Source organism: Dasypus novemcinctus, chromosome 15 (genome assembly GCF_030445035.2).
Source record: "Dasypus novemcinctus isolate mDasNov1 chromosome 15, mDasNov1.1.hap2, whole genome shotgun sequence".
Classification (NCBI taxonomy): Eukaryota; Metazoa; Chordata; class Mammalia; order Cingulata; family Dasypodidae; genus Dasypus; species Dasypus novemcinctus.
The window spans coordinates 33061282-33079198 of record NC_080687.1 but is presented as its reverse complement, the minus strand read 5'-3'; the positions used below and the strand labels follow the sequence as shown (position 1 = coordinate 33079198).

Here is a 17917-nt window from a genome sequence, read left to right as displayed (position 1 = left end):
AAGAAAGACATGACAGGAAACTAGGTGTTTAATTTTGTTATAAAGGAAAAAAAGGAAAGAAAAAGCCTGTGGCTCCCAAAAATTATGCTGCAATTTTCTTTGACCTAAAAAACACCTGTTGTTCCAAGCAAGCGTGTGTTGTGACCGAATAAAATAGACAAGAATTTCAAACAGTGAATGCAAAGTGGTTATAACCAGAAATTGATTGAAAAGAAGACCCCAACCCAATCAATCTGGAAACAGATTCAAGAAAAAAGCAACCTCTCTCAAAACCCTTCCCTGCATCCATATCCACATCCCCCCCAAAAAAAGCCTGAAAGCAAATTCTTTTTTCGAGTAAGGAATCCTAATAGATTAAATTTTGGACAACTTGATTTTTATGTTTCTGTGTATTTTTGAAGGGTACGAAGTGCTTGGAATTCTCACTAAACCATCGGGACCGGACGTGCATGCAAGTAGATGCTGCAGGGCCTCCCTCAGTCAGATGAATACCTGCTCAGTTTCAGACAAGGCGTAGATTTAGCAAAGGTGCATGTACCTTCAAACCTAACCTGGCTCAGGATTAGCATTCAAATGTCTTTCTGAAGAAGACACAGCGGAGGTAAAGGGAATCAGGTGCTCTGAAGAGTGTTGCTGAAGCGCCTCCCAGGCAACACAGGAGGACTGGGAAGCAGGGTGTGTCATGGTTAATGTGCCCCTACATGGCCGATAATGCTTTATCTGTCCCTCAGCGTCAACACTATCAAACTGAAAGGAGCTTTGTGGCAGAACTTCAAAGATAAAAGGAGATGGATGCTGTGGTGCAAGGAGGAGGGTTTACAATTGCTATAAATGTGCCTATTTCAATAAAGAGGCATGTCCTTTGTTTCCAGGAATTTTTCATTTGAGACTTGTGTTTATAGTACTCATGAAAGGATGCTACATCATCCTTTTATGCTATTACAGCAATCAGGTGGTACTCAAATGAGTTTAAAGCAATCTTTGCCCACCCTTTTTTTTCCCCTATTAAATCAAATCTAATTCTAAGCCCCAAACAAATCTGGCACCAGTGCTATCCTCAGGGGGTATCAGCTCCTGGAAATATCTGCTTTGGGTTCAGGCTGTATTGGTAGAATCAAAAACAAGGAAGGAGAGGATAGAGGGGAGAGACAAAGGGTGCCCTGCCTGGGGAAGGAATTGAAGAAAAGCAGGAAAGGGGGTGGGGCTAGAATTAACTTGCGAGGGGCAAGAAGGAGAGAAGGGGGAGCGCCAGAGCGGAGTGCATTGAGTATAAAAATAGGAGATGGCTATTCTGAATGAGACATTTTTTTTCTGAGCATAGATCCTGAAGCAGAGATCAAAAGTTTAAACGTTTTTTTGGTTGGTTTTCCTTAATGGCATTGTCTTTGAGATAAGGATATAGACTTTTACAGAAAGTTTACTGAATGTGAACACCCATTCACACTAAGACAGTAGTGTGTTTGTTTATATTTCATTATTTTTAAAACAAACCATCTTGAATGCATATATGTGCTTATTAAACACACCATCAAAACCATCAAAGTTGTCTATAAGCTAGTCTTCACTAGGTCAATTTCAACTGCAAGTACAAAAAAAAACACACAAAGCCATGCTCCCCAGTGCTGTAGCAACCTGTCATTTCCTGAACTGAATTTCATTCAAAAGAGGAATAGTTTCTGTGTCAAGAAGTAAACCTTCTGATTAAATAAATTACATTCTGGCGAGAAATTCTCATTTTTTGACATCATAAAAATAGAAATGCTGAAAAAAAATTCAATTACTATTGGCCCAGAGGCATTTCCTGGGGAAACGAAACAAAAAATTCTCTCTACTTCATGCCTTTTAAGGTGGTTTGCTTTGGGTGATGGAAATATATCCCAGAGATCGATGAGGGGTTAGAAAGCATATTTTTCTTAAAATATCTCTTTATCCTTCAATGAGTAGAGAGTTTTAGTGTCTTTAAGCTCAAAAAGAACGTCAAAGCTGCCTCAGGGCTGCAGTTGTAATGCTGGAGTTAGTGCGGGGCATTCGTAAAGCTAGCAGAAGGGGGCTGCAGACAGCTTTCTTCCATTCTATTCCAGAGATACTAGTCCTGGGTTATAGAAGAAGAAAGCGACTAAGAGGGAGATCATGGATCTGTGCTCTATTATCAACACAGAGTGTAGTGGGAGGGCTCAGTTACTCCTCGTACCACCCTCCGCCCCGCCCTGAGAACCACAGAACTCATGAAATAAAGTAATCTTCAATGTGGTGACAGGAAAGAGACGTGTTCCAAATTATTTGACTAAGGTCACATATTTTTTCCTTAAATTTTTCAGTGAATGCCCTTTCACCCTGATTATCAGAAAGGAAACATGGAGGGATTTTTTTGGGGGGGGGGGATTTCTCTCTGATTATGAAACAAGTTCGGGCGTGAGCCTCGAAGCAACCATGGAGTATCACTTAGTAGACAGTGCACACCTAAGTGTGTCCACACAAAATAATGTCTGAAACATACACTTCCTGTGAGCTGTAAATAAAACCATCACCTCAGGAGACGATGAAGAAATAGCATTTTATTTCTTTACAAAGTTTAGCCAAGACATTAAATCACTCCATAGAAAATTTTAAAACAAGATACATTGTTGTGACCTTCATAACAGATGGAATAGATAGTACAATAGTGAAAACTGCCTGCTGGGATGTCAGGTTGCAGCATTTTGCCAGGCTTGATGAATGAAAAAGAAATTCCGACATTTTAATTAGGGCAGCTAACAAAGGTGCCTTGCCCTTAACTCAAGTTGTTCTGTGAATAACCAGGAGAGATGAGTTGAGTGGCCAGCTCTCGCCTAAGTTTAGCTACCTTTTGCAGATACATGATAAAATTTGTAGGCTTTTTGTTTGTTTGTTTGGGGATTTATTTATTTGGCTCAAAGAGTACACAGTAACCTTTTAATCTTGATCAGGTCCACATATAATGAGGTAATCACTACCAGTACTCTCAAAGATGCAGTTGTGTAACAATTGCTATAAACAGATGTCACCAAAGGTCTCCTTAAACCCTCACAATGATACTGTTGGGTCCAACATCATCCGAGTAAGTCCACGGCACACCCCACCACCACCCTGGAGAAGAAAAAGTACAAAAGTGAAGTCTCGCAAACCCAGTCCTAGCCCAGGGTTCGCATCACCTCACCCGATATGGCTGACTGATCACATCTACAGGAACAAAGCAACTCATTTTTGAGACTATTTGAAAGTGCTTCCTCTGCAAGCCATCTCTAATAGGTGGATATAAGAAATCGGATTGAAAAGTTAACTGTCTCGTTGCCCGTATGACTCTGGGCAATTTCCTTATCCTCTCTGTACTTCCATTTTCTCTTCTTTGAAGGCAGAAGAATTTCATTTCCTCCTTTCTTACGAAATAAAGACGCTCTTGATGAGAAAATGTGGCTGATTTCCTAGGAATGGAAGCCAGTAAAATCACAGAATGGGTCCTTATACTGAGAAAAAAAAAGGAGAAGACTAGAGACGCTGTGGCTATGGATTTACCCCTAGAACTCCTGCCAGCCTTGGCCCGCTGCTCCCCGGGACTGGACTGCGTCTCAGAGGTGTGAAAAGGTGCTCGGCTGAGTGAACAGCTTCTCACCTCTTGGCAGTCATGCAGCCTGTGTGTATCTAATAAAATCATCTCCCTGAGCTTTTTCCTGTGAGAGGGACAGTCTGACCCCAGTTAGTGATGAAAACAGCCAGAACACTCTACACGGAAGGTGCTCTAATAGGTCCTAACAACAATCTCATTGTGTTAGTATTATATTCCATGCTATTCCTAGTATCGCAAGCAGTAGAAGACTTTCCTCTCTCTAAGATGCACTGAGCACTGACAAACAGGAAAGAACAACACAGATTGGGGAAAAAATGCTGACTGAGAAAGCTGGTGTCCCATAGTACATACAAAATCAAAACCCATTTTTCATTCCAAATATTTTAGTTACTAGCAAGCTTTTAGAACTGGAATTAACTTGTCAAATTATCTATCAATACATGTCATATTAACTTTAGCTGAGCTTACCAGATTTAGAGAAATAACAGTTTCAGGAAAATGGCTTGAAGCTAAGCATTCTAGAAGAAACGGCAGTGATTAGAACAGTTCCAGGACCAGGTTAAGTTTAAAGATAAAGTATAAGATCTGTTCATGAGTTGTGACAAAATTTTAAAAAGATATGCTAGGTGTCATATATGAATAGCATGGAGTATACTGACATATAAAATCATTTACTTTTGTTGTAGAAATAATTTTGCACTGTAATGGAAATACTACTTAGAAACAGTTTAAATCAGTCAAATTCTTCAAATAATTAGTCTTTCTCCAGTCATGAAAATAACACACAAGATATGGTGCCTTCTTAGGAAAGTTCTTTGATAGTGAAATGCTGCAAAGTTTCTTTGTTGGCAGATGTATCTGCCAACCATTTGTTAAACAAGCAGACAATGTTGATCTTTTCCATTCCTCGAAATTTGTAAGAAAGTCTTTAAAACTAGGATAAATAAACTTGTAAAATAAGGAAATCCTTTGCCTAGATCAGCAAAGAAGAAGCCACCATCCCTTGTAGACTGACTTAGAAGAACCAGCTCACTGGGACCTGAGCAAACACCAGGCTCTCTGTCATTCATCAGAAATGGAAGTTTAGATTTTGCCCAAGAGTATAGGTAAATTAACCTGGATTCAAAGGAAAGTCAACCACATAGTGGTTAAGTAAGAAGTTAAAAATAAATGGAAACAATTCTCTCTGATTACTCTCTCTTACTTTGGAAGTATGACAAAGAATGGTGGAAGTTTAATTTGTCCACTGGGGATTCTCCCAGCTAAAAGGCATCTATCAGTTTCCATGATGTGAAATACCACATAGTGTTTAAAGCTGGAGACATATGAATATGACTCCTGTCATGCTATCTGTGATAAAAATAAGTCCCTTGCCCTAATCACTTTAAGCACCCAGTTTGCTCATCCATTTTTGTTTAATTTAAAATTATATAGAGAGGCACTAATGATTGATTCCTAGTCTCCTCCATGGTACATTTTTTTTACTTACCATATCTGTAATTTTGTTAAAGACATGGAAATATTTTTCCTACTTCCAATTTGTTTACAGAAATTGTTGAACCCAAAAATTTAGTGATAAACATCTTTTGGTAAAGGCAAGCACACTTGGAAGGAAAACCAAACCAAAGAAATACAAGGAATGGGAAGTCCTTTTTGGCACACGTGTGTGTTCAATTTTAATGTACCAGCCTTCCCAGTTATCTTCAATGCTGTTGTACAGTGCCATGTGAGGATTTATAGCCTTTCATGTAAAGGATGTTTAGACTAAGAGAACTTTCTTTTCTTTGTGAGACCATTTAATTCATATATTCACTTTCTTTTAAAGATGTCATTAATAAACTCAGGGAAATGGGCAAAGTCAGGGGGAAGGTGGTTGAACTCGGAGCCTGATAGAGAATGAGATATTTCAGGGAGATTTGAGCTGTCCTTCTTGATGGCAGGGAATCCTGAGGATGGAGTCTGATAAGTCAAAAATACATGTCAAGACTGCGTCGCATTCTCAGCACTTCAAGTAGCCACTCAGTATGAAGGTGGGTCCCCATTTTAAGAAAATCATATAAACAATAACCCACAAATTTCAAGTAGAATAATAATTTAGTGGGTTATTTTAATTATAGAAAGCATTCTCATTTAATAGAATTTAAAGAGTTCTTTAAATAGCTCAATAGCAGACACTTTAAAGCATGATTCAATTTAGGGAAAAAAACCCACGTCTGTTTTTGAACACTTTTTTGTAAGGCTAGCTGTAAGAATCCGTCACGTTCTGCCCTCATTGACATTTCAACCAGACTAGGCCTTGGTACATTTACTCAAGGCTAATTGCAACTGTCTAGATCCATAATGAAGGCTTTCCTGGATACCCTTTATGAATTACAGTAAGTAAAGCTCCCCTCTGAGCAGCCGGCTATTCAATAAGCTTTTAGCTTTGGAAGAGAGGTTATTAGAGCCCTATTGTCAATGCATATTCTATTCCAGACGGAGACTTTTAGTTATACAGTGACAGTGAGTAATTCTTTGTTTTGTGTGATTTCAGGTTCTTGTCACTGTGGCAGGTGCATTTGTTCCACCCAGGAATGGTATATTTCAGGGGAATTCTGTGACTGTGATGACAGGGACTGCGACAAACACGACGGCCTCATTTGTACAGGTGCAGTACTGAGCCACCTATAACCATTTTCGGCCACAGTTTGCAATAAAGCCAAAACTACACCTACCACACCCTGCTCTGGACTGAAGGGCAGGAGAGCTTTCATGTAGTCCAGAGGCATCTATCAATATGAAGTAACTGTGCAAAGGGAGGGAGGCATTTAGGAAGCCATGCTAAAATTAATCCCAGGCATAGAAGGAGACAAAGAAATGAAGCCAAATTCTACAATTGTTGGGAAACTTCCACAAAGTTTCCCCCACAAACTCACATCTGTACATCTATATATTGAAAACAAGAGAGAATTCTCTTGATAACCATTTTACTTTGAGCATGGTGTAGGGAATAGACTATCTTTAAACAAGACCTAGGTACCAGTACTTGTGAGATGGTTGAGGCGTTAGTTGTTTTTAGGGAACGGTGTGTTTGTGTCGGGGGTGGGGAGATGTTATGAAAAGACTTAGCAGTATAATAACTCCTAGTGTCCTAAGTTATTGAATCCTAATAATTGGTTACAAAACACATTTGCCTAAAAAGTCACAGGGGAAATACAGATATACATATTTATTCCTCCTGGTTTTTAGCTGAAGATAAAAGATAAGCATTTGTGTTGGTTATTAAGGTAGACATTCATTTTCTGGCCCTCCTTACCTCACAATGCACTTCTCCTAGCTGATTACTTGGCCACTTTATATCATGTCAAGCAGCTTTATGTTTTTTAGTATTTATTTATATCATGCATAACTTGCTCTCTAAGGGAGAATGAAAATATGACATGAAAGACCAGCTGGAGCTATACAGTAAAGTTATTTACTGATCAATACTGTATAGATGGTGGCACCACACAGATGCCCTTCTTTGTTTGAAAGATCATATATCTCATAGTTGCTTAATAAAAGGGAAAGATTGCTGCACAATGAGAAAATTGTAGACAACGAATGAAATGGTTTTTTGTTAACAATTATTTATAATATTAATATTTTTAGCTTAGTGCATTTTGATCATAATAATGACTTTCCTGTTTAATTTATTGCAGGGAATGGAATATGTAGCTGTGGAAATTGTGAATGCTGGGATGGATGGAATGGAAATGCATGTGAAATTTGGCTTGGCACAGAATATCCTTAACAATTTCATGGGAGAGGACTGGATTCTGATATTTTTGGCCATTAGAAAAAATAATCCATTGGAAACCATGTGTAATCACCAGTAGGACAGATCAAACAGAGTATTGTATGTTTTTCTAATTTTGAATGCCTGAATGAAATCTGGGTAGCCATTATAAATTAGTTAAGCAAACTGTGATGTAAATAACACCATGAACGAATTTTTCTCCATAATTCACATCAGTGGTTCTCCGTGAGGGCAATTTTGCTCCCCAGAGGACATTTGGTAATGTCTGCAGACAGTTTTGATTGTCACAACTCGGGGGTTGCGGGGGAGGTGTGCTACTGGCATTTAGTGGCTAGGGAACAGGAATGCTACCAAGCCCTACACAATGAAGAATGAGTGAGATGGACAATAGTGATAAAGTTGAGAAACTCTGAATTACATGGTTGTTAGAAATGCACATCCTTACACACAAAAAAGAGCATAGTGGAGTCCAAGGAAAAGATGTCATTGCTCATAATTTTCCTGGGTTTTATATCATACAGACTTTCCATATGAGTACAATGAAGGCAAACACAAGGGATGTGAAATTTGTATGGTCAGAAACCAGACCACTGGTGCTTTAAAAGGGAAATGACTGGTTATTTTAAGCCATTAAATCATTTGTCTCGTTTCATTTTAAACTCAAAAAAGACGAATCTCTTAAGATGAAGAAAGAAATTATGAAAAATGTACAATTTAACATTTTAATAAATAGTGCCATAAGTTGTTCACACTCTGTGTCAATATATATTTTCCTACTAATTGTTAACAAAAAAGAGAAATGAATTATTATTCAGGGATATCAATATTTGGTTACTAGAGCTAAGGGATCATGTTTGTAAAATAGGGCTGGGGTTATATGTACAAGGAATCTGATTTTTCACTATTTAAATAATTCCATGGTATCTTGGCCTTTTAGAAAATACAATACCTAGGTGGGATTATGATGGACCTGAATATGCATTCATTTCCCTTAAAAGAGTCTCTTTTTTCTAAGAATGTATTTCTTACTGGAAAAGTGGGGTAATGCAAAGAAGTCAAGAAGAGATATTGTGACAAAATGGCTCCAATCTCAAAAGCTGCAGAGAAGGACAAAAACACTCTTGAAATGGCTTAAATAGTAATTACAAATATTCACTCAGTGGTAGGAATAAAATGTTTATTTTCTTAATGGTGAATTTTACTCTATGAAATTCACATACATGTACAATAATTGGGACTTCAGTTAGGTATTTATAACTAACTCTACTTACACATTAGTTTAGGCAATCATTAATTATTTAGAGTTTTTTAAAAAAGACCCTTTGTCAAAATGTGAATTACGTTTTGTAAAATCCTCTAATAATGTAGCAAAATCATTTCAGTATTGTTTATGATGCAGTTTTTTACTTGGAAATTTTATTTTAATGATGTAAATATTCCAGTGTTATGGCTTGGACCTTATAAGTCAAATCACTAAAATAAAGAAAAAAATGCTTCTTCTGACTTACTTAAAAATTTAATATTGAAAATTATTTTAAGAAAAAATTTAACTGATGATAAATCTTATGGTACTAACAATGTTATTTTAATAGATTTATAAAATTGTATCTCTATCCTGAGATGAAGGAGTGCAACCGTATTAGTTTTACATTTATTACTATTTCAACTAATAAATTGAAGCATTATTTTTGTAGAATGAGGTAAATATTAGTCAAGAAATAATACAGATTATATTCTTTCCTCTTCTCTATCTAAACTTTTTAAGCCTCAAACAAACCTATTAAAATTGTTCAGTAGCAAATTTGATGACTTATTTGTTGATGCACAAACAATGGAATTCATTACTTTATCTAGTTATAAAACAAATGACATTCAAGTTCCACCTTCGCAGGGTTCAGCTTTCTGTTCATGATAAGACAGTCAATATTTTAGACTTTGTTGGCCTGTACTCTCTATACCATATTCTTCTTTGCTTGTTTGCTTAATACATTAAAAATGTTTTTAAAAAAAAATCATTCTGCTCTCCCGGATCATGAAAAAGTACAAAAACTTGTTCTGGATTGGATATGGTCTGCATTTAGGCAGTAGTTGGATGCTCCACTGGAACTGCCCTTAATAATTCTCTCATCCTTTTCATATAACCTTAGGGCTATCTTATTTTTCTTGTAATTCCTCAGTTGTTGTTATTCCCTTTCATTAATAACAAACAAAAATGTTGCTCTTTTTATATTTTCATATAAGAAAAGTGTCAAAAGTTCAAAATGAATTTTATCCAAATATTCACTAAGCTGAAAATATGTTATAGTCAGCTATATTCTGGGATTTATTTTACTACAGATCCTATAACTGAATTATAGCTTAGGTCACATGGTACCTAAATTCTAATGAAGGCTTTTCCTTTTAAAATAACAGAAATATTTTCTTTTCACTTCTTCCTATAATATTTGTGTGTGTGTGTATGTATGTGATTTTTGACTCTAGAAATGCAACATCAGTAGATCTATTAAGAAGTGACTTAATTTATACACTGTAGATAAAAATAAACGTAGTTACATATGAAGACATAAATAATTCTACCCTTCTTAAAAGTGATTTTTGCACTTTGACTTTGGAACATTACCAAAATAGAAACTCTAGGTTAAAAAAAAGAAAGAAAGAAAAAGGTAGGACAAGAACAAGCTTATAAGGGATGGGGTAAAACATGCCATATTAACATGTTCATGTTTTTATGACATTACAGTGGGATCAATGTCAGTTGGAAAGGATATAACAAGTTTCAAGTACTGTTAGTAATAATCTCACTTGTTTGGCATGCCATCACTGTGGAATCCTCCACAAGGACCTTTGAAGGAATTTAAAATTATACTCCCATTGTCTTTCTGGACTTCTTGAGCTCATCTAGATTCCAGCAGCACCTTGGAAGGAATGGCCTCCAATACCTCAAATGCAAGCACGGTTTCTGCCAGCAGACATCAGAATTAGAACAAATGTTATAGAGAACAAAAGGGAAAAATCTAAAATATAACTCAGCCTTTGATTCAACTGTCAAAACTTTGGAATCCTACTTGATATTCATGAGAGTAAACAGGTCCTGTGTGTCACTTTGTAAACTAAGAAACCTAAATTATGAAATGCATTTTACTCTAAAGTACCTCAATTTACAGTCTAGATTTTGAGACCCTGCATTTTGGAAAGCAATTAAGCAGTTAGCTCAATTGCTTTCCCTGGACATAGCTTTGTTGTGAAATAAAATTGAAAATAATTTTCAATGGGATTTCTTAGTGAGTCTGGTCTTTCCTTCCTGGGGAGGTATCAAATATTAATAATATCTGTGATATTTTGGAGAAAACTTAAAATGACATGGTAAATGTCTAACTTAAAGAACAAGAAACCAAGAAGTTTTTCATTTTCTTTCTTTTTTTTTTTTTTTTTTTAAGAAAACCAAATCTGATACTGGTCAACCTGAAAAACAAAGCAGACCACTTTAGTGCTTTGGGCATTAATTAAGCAAGTGGCCAGGTGTGAGAAAGAAACTGCTTACTGTCCAATAGGCAGACAACTAGAAGGACTGGAGCAGGAGTCATTGGCCATTTGTGGCTCTCCTTATACCATCCCCACTGTAAAACTCCAGAAAAGCAAACAACTCGCTACTTCATCTCTAAATTGTCCAGGATTTGAAATGATTTGAAATGATGCTTAGTTCCATTTCATTGCTTTACAGAGGATAGACCATTTGCTCTTTTCTATTTTTTTTTTCAAATCAAGTTTTAGCAAAACCTTTTCAAAGGCAAACTTATTAGAGAACAAAAATGGTGTCACTAGATATATCAGAACAATTTTCATTCCCAGGCATCATTGAGGGATCAGGGAAAGCAATCAGCTACCTTAGGGAATCAGTACAAATGACCCTCCCACACCAGATATGCATGCGAAAGGAATGGGATAGTATAGAGACTCAATACAATCGACATATGTACATGGAGGTACAAAACACACGGTCTGTAAATACAAATGAATTTCATCAGATTTACTATACAGAACATCAAGAGTGACAGATTGCACTTAATAAAAACAAACTTAATTTTTGAGGGAAAAATGGTGAAGGCTTATCTTGGAAAAATAGCAAGAGAGGTATCATCAAATAGCTAAATTTTTCTTTGGCATGGTAAAGGGGAAATTGAATTTATCAACTTATTTACATGACATTTCTCTATATTCATGGGAGTTGCAATGCCATTTTGTTACATAAAATTGATTGATGTTTTTAAATATGCCTTCATATAAATATTTTATTCAATATGATGTGTTTGTGAATACAACAAATGATATTAAATACAGAAACTATACAATGCAGACAAACTCTTTGCATATATGTATGTAACTTAGCAATACATACCAACAGTTCTTGATACACAGGTTCTACTACATGCAGTTCATCAGTGCTGTCCTCTTCCCATGCAACAGATGAGACCAGACACAAAATAAATGATCTGACTAAATTACAAATAACAAGGAACCTTCGGCAACATGTCTAAATACGTATTAGAAGAAAGTATTTTGACATCCACTCATAGGGATGAATGCCCTTTAATGATGAGCGACCTATATAAAAAACAAAACAGAGGTGCACATTTAGATCAATCTCAGCCACTTAGGTAAAAACATCTTAACTTAATTTTGACAAACAAAGTGGACTTGCAGGGGGAAATGAAACCATCAAGAAGGCTGATAAACCAGCAAGAAGGCTTGTCTGTTAGGGGTGTGTGTCTGAGTGTGCGTGCACACGCAGAGCGTGCTAAGCAGTGTCTACAAACACATCTAATTCAAATTTCAAGTTAAATCATTTATATTTAGCCACCTATTGTGGGGGATATGTCCTCCCTAAATAATTGGTTGATGAAATTCATCTGATATATTTGACTTTATCCTCTTAAAGCAATAGGCTTTAAAATGCAGTAACCAGAAATCAAGAATTGTCCAAGGAATCCTCTTGTGTATTTGTAATTTAGCAATATCAACAATAAATCTACCAAACATTATGCTAAATTTTTATTTATTAAAATGGAACCCAATGGGAAAATGAAATAAGCATAAACAGTTAAATTTATATTAAATCTTTAATCAGCTAAGCAGGCCAAAATTTGTAAATGCTGGGCAAGGGCTGTCATGAAGATTTATGAAAGCAATGACAAAATAATTTCCTGGTAAATACAGTGCAGGTGGGGAAAAATGATGACTAGGTCATCCTTCTACGTGAAAATAATAACAAGAGGTCAGTACATTGATCCCACATATAGCGTCCCATAAATGAGGTTCGGTTTGTCTGAATTTACTCTTCTGAGAAGAAAGCATTGGATTTTATTAAGTATACACAGAATGAACAAATATATTTCCAAACAGTTTAGTATTAAACATTTTGAAACTCTTTTATCTCCAATAGTGAACATTTTGCTTGGTATCTTCACTGGGTAGTCAGCTATTCAGGGCCTTTCTCAGTAGTTGTCTTCACTAAGCTCAGAGGTCAGCAGCATTAAATTAAAGAGGAAATTAAGAAAGCAAATTAAAACACAAGCTAATTAATTGAATGGGCCAAATATCTGATGTTTGAATGTGTTGATTTGCCTTTTAAAAAATCTTTTATCTAGAACAATTCAGCAGACTGTATTCTGAGATCATGGCAAGGCACCTCTAACCCAGCCATTGGGCAACATGGGTTCCAAAGGGCTGAGTTAGCGGTAGGTACTGGTGAAATACACAGTACCAGACTCAGCATGCTGAGCTAAAAAAAATATTTTTTTCCTAATATGTCCAGTTTAAAAACTTGTCATTAAACACCAAAAATATTAAAGGCTAATTTATAACTAACGTTTGCATTGCTGCTGCAAAAAAGAACACAACAGCAGCCTTGCCCATGCTCTGCTGAGTATGAGTGGAATGCAGCCAAAAACGGGGATGGCACTGAGTTCAGTTCATTAAAAACAGGAAGGAGTATATCTGAAATGGATTTAGGTAGCACAATTCTTGTGGGTTGTAAGTATTGGTTTTTCTTTTTCCTTTTTTTTTTTTTTTTCCAAATAATGAGGATTAGTCGATGAAAAATGAACCTTAATCAGGCCTACAAGGCCTACAGAGTTCTTTGGACCCACTTTCCCAAAAACCAGTGGGTCTTGCTCGCTGGGCAAGGCAAATGTTACCATTACCAGTAAGCTTGTGATATGTATAAAACACACACACACAAAGAAACTATAGGGGAATGCCAAACACACATCATAGAGAGCTTCCCATGGATTGCGTTTGACCCGTTTCCACCCTGGCAATGCCGACCAGCTACTGAGAGGGCGTATATGTGTGTTTAATCTATAGTGTGAGCCAGAGACAATACTATTAGTCTTGATAGGTGCGATTTGTAATACTAGGTTTAGAAGGTTTCCTGATTCCCTGATTGATCGCCGAACTAAGCCAACTGCAACATTGTAGATTTAGAGGAACACAATCCCTGCGTAAGGTCACAGACAGTGGAGCGAGCAGCCCTGTAAAAATGGGGAGAAGAGAAATCCATAATAGCACAGGTTTACAGCGTCTAACTAGAAATTACTCAGTATTATTTGTGTGCTACAAAATTGAACTTAAACACATGGATTTCGCTAAAACAGGACTCAAAAAAAGGTTATGGGCAACTGTCAGCAGGCAAGGTGTCAAGTGTACTTGTGAAGTATGTCATTCTCATGAAGTGTCACAGTCACAGAAAAGATATTAAAAAGGCATTCCATATCTGGTAGGGCATTCCATGGTCTGAGTTTAGCTGGTTATCCAGGTGTCTTCTCGTTGTGGGGGGTGCAACAGGTTGAGATTTATCCACTTGCAACAAGGAAGTTCTGAGACAGCAAAGAGCAAGCATTCGCTTCCTTCCAGCTGCTCCTCAGCCACAGGAGCAGGGATGACTGGTAAGGATAAATCACTCAACTGTGCTCAGGGCGAATAAGTCACAACACCCGTGAGGATCTGGCTATGTGGTCTTACTCTTGCTCACTGGTTTGCCACCATTCATTATTGCCGATGCACTTGTGCTTTTACTTGGGGTCACCCCAGGCTTCGGAACCGTTTCGCCAACATCATGCAAAGATGGTTCTCGGTACATGGCAACTAGTGACAGGAAGGCATGAAGAGAGGAGGAAAAGGAAACATTCTCGGTTAGATTCAAGAATGGCCTTTCGGTGCACACACAAACATCTGTAGTTTGTTCCTGTTTTATCTGAAATGAAGCAACTCTGTTGAGAGGGAAGTTCTGTTTTACAGCAGTAATTTCTAGCCCACGCACAGAAGACATTACTTCTTGCGCATTCCCTGGAAGATATACCTGACAGATTTACCTGGTTGTGCACTAATTTTTGTCCAGGAGAGATTTTAAATGGGAGCTGCGGCCTCTTTGTGGGCCTGTGATATCTAACACACAAACACAAACAGAAGCTATGTGGGAATGGCAAGTATTTAAACTATTTCTCTTTGCACTGCAAGGAAAATGTAGACTTCCTTTCTAACTCTTGAACCACTAATTCCAATTAAAGTTTTTGATTCTAGGTATTTACACTGTAGACCATTAAGTTATTTTTCTCTCAAGCAGTCTAAAGGCAACAGAGTGATATTAGTAAGAACTTCTAAGGCATCCAAAGCAAAAACAAAGGACACACTTTCCTGAACCTGAGTCTTCCGTAAGTCAGTGTTTAGTTTCCTCTTCCGTTGTCATGGAAAGAGACCTTAACCCACTGAAGTCAATTGTGTGGCATTTTATATTTTTATGCTTTGTTTTCTGATAAATTATTACAAATCTAATCATTGATGTCATATAAGACAAAGCACAGAATGGCAAGAAGGCATCGGAGATGGATGTTTGAGTAAGCCCTGAGGAACTGTCTCACTAATACCTGGTGACATAATTAATCACAATAGTTCATGTGGTTTTTAGAAAAAGATTCTAAGAAATCCTAGGAAAGGATATTTAAGAGTGACCATTGCTTGGGGAAAACTTGCTAAAGTCACCTGCTTTATGAAATATGTGTGAATTAGAGCTGCTCACGTTGCAGTTTGGGTTTTTGAAAGCCTAGGATCTCTTACAAAGAGTCCTTATATTTAGATAAGATAGATTATTATAAGCATTCTCTCTGATCAAAGCAATAGAACTTTACTTCTTGCATTAATGCATCAGGTGACTTTTCAGCATTACACATTTTGAAAGTGAATATGTACAACAGGGCTATATTAAATGGCTTGACAAGTAGTAAAGGGGAATAATCCATATATCTGAAGACCATTCCAATCTCTCATTCCCAGCACTCATTAAATTAGGAGGAAACAGAATCAAAGAACCGACCTTGATTGTCCATGTTGTAAAATTGTGTAAGAGAGACAATGCCCTAAAGCATCAATATTTAATCAAGTACCTAATTTGTTCTAACATTTCCAATGATATAATTTACATCCTTTGTGGGTAGTGAAATTTTGAAATTAAATTTTCTCTGTCAAGTACACTGTGTGATAATCTGTCAGAAGAGTACACCTTAATTGTATTTAGAGTACATCTGTCTGCTAATTATTTGCAAACACAAAGAAAAATACTATTTCTCCTTCTCTTCCATGCATAAACACAAACAAACACTACAGTTCAACATATGATTGAAATACCAAGTGCTGTCATTATACCTTGCCACTGGAGTCTGAAATATACAAAATATACCGGATATCCTGTCTGCAGGATATAAAAATAGTTGGTTTTGAAAGTTTGCTTCAATTATGTGACATAACATCTTTTTGGTCCTTTGGTTTTCATTACTTTCATGCAGCTATGAGGTAAGGTTTCAGAAACTTACCCAATTCTTAACTGTCCATATTTTAAAAAATGCATAGGAAGTGACAAAGTGAACTGGCAAATAAAACCAAGATTTTTGTAGAACTGCTATGGATCAAGCTTTTTGTTTACTTGCCATTTGCTTGAATATTGATGAATTGTGGTCTCAAAATTCATTTTTGAAGCCTATTCATGGTTGTGTTATTTAGGGGGGGAAAAAAGCCTCTAATTTCTTCCTACTCTATCATTCCTTAGGATCTACTATAGAGTGAGAATAACCCAGTCATATTTCAAACTCTGGCATGATCTGTTCATTCCTACATGGGTCCTTGTGGTTAATTGTTTGGATTTTAATGAACTGATCTAGACGCAAATTTAATTAAGGTATAGTTCAACATCATTGAAATTATACAGATGGCATTAACCAACAAGTGTGGCTTTAATAATCACTAATGAATGATTAAGAATTGACTGTCCAAACATCAAATTATCTTATTCTTATGTAGAAGAATATGGATGATAAAAACCAGTATGCATTTCCTCTTAATAACTAAAGTTTTCTTACAGGAACAAAAACAAAAAACAAAAAAACAAATGGAAATTGAACTGTCTGTGCTAGCATGGATAAAATGTTTATTCAGCTATTAGAGATATTAATTTCTGCAACAAGGTAAACTAAAGTTTTAGAAAAGAAAACACTTTCAAAAACCTCAAAATCAATTTTATATTTTCTCAAACAAAATGTTATATAGATAAAAGTAAATGATACTTCTTGAAGCATCATTTATGAGAAAGTTTTGTTTCTAATTAACAACACTTGTCTAGACCACCCTCTGGTGAAGGCTTCATTGTTTACAAATGAATGGATATAAATTATTTTAGTAAAAGCAGGTAGTACCACAATTGAATATGGCAACAGATATGCAGGTTGGAAGAGAGATACATAATATCAATAAGTTCTTTAAGTTTCACGTTATTTCCTTCATTTCTGTGATTCTAATAAGTCACATGTATGTGAATTATTTTTACCTAGACAACATGAAAATAGGAAAATACTCTCAATTTCATAATATTCAAAACTTTTTCTAATATGCCTATCATCACAGATTTGTAATATCAACACAAATTTTTAAAATTTTAAATTAGCAATTTAAAATCATTTCAGGGCATCAGAGACAGTGAGGATTTGAAAGTAGAGAGGTACTTTTTCTGTATTTTAAAATCTTTTTAATATTTTATGTTATATTTAATTTTTAAACTTGGTCTATTTTAAATTTAATTAAAATTTAATTTCAATATATACTGGAGAATAAAGTCCATAAAGTGTATACATTTTAAATGCACAGCTTAAGTAGACACTGTGCAACTACCACCAATCATGATAAAAATACATTTCTAGCACTCCATGACGGTCCCTTATACCCATGACCAAGTTATCCGTATAAAAAAAAAATTTGTAATAAATATAGTAAGGAAAGTGTGCATATAACACTCACCTTCCAATGGCTTGGGTAGAAAATGAGCTGCTGGTTTTGTTTTCTTTACTCTGTTTCCTTTCATAACTTGCCCTTCCTTATTCAATCCCAAAAACCAGGCTCTACCAGATTCCTGTTGTCTGTACAGCATAGATGAGTAGATTACATAATAGTTTTCAAAAACAGATTCTTTAAATTTGCATTCAGGGGTAAAAAGTTCCTGTCAGGAAAAAAGAATG

At 36.1% G+C, this 17917-nt stretch overlaps 2 protein-coding genes across 7 annotated transcripts in view; one reads left to right on the top strand and one right to left on the bottom strand.

The window, feature by feature from the left end:
- Positions 1–9410, top strand: part of ITGBL1 (integrin subunit beta like 1) — a 321497-nt gene extending 312087 nt beyond the window's left edge. For both annotated transcript variants that reach the window (XM_004458398.5, XM_071208213.1), the window contains 2 exons: positions 6117–6230; positions 7264–9410. In XM_004458398.5, the coding sequence (XP_004458455.1) occupies positions 6117–6230; positions 7264–7355 (206 nt within the window). In that variant the 3' untranslated portion in view covers positions 7356–9410. The remainder of the gene's footprint in view (positions 1–6116; positions 6231–7263) is intronic.
- The window catches only part of FGF14 (fibroblast growth factor 14), a 721002-nt gene continuing 705620 nt past the window's right edge, over positions 2536–17917 (bottom strand). For all 5 annotated transcript variants that reach the window (XM_012525121.4, XM_004458400.5, XM_071208215.1 and 2 more), the window contains 2 exons: positions 17700–17898; positions 2536–14504 (listed from right to left, as the gene is read on the bottom strand). In XM_012525121.4, the coding sequence (XP_012380575.1) occupies positions 14368–14504; positions 17700–17898 (336 nt within the window). In that variant the 3' untranslated portion in view covers positions 2536–14367. The remainder of the gene's footprint in view (positions 14505–17699; positions 17899–17917) is intronic.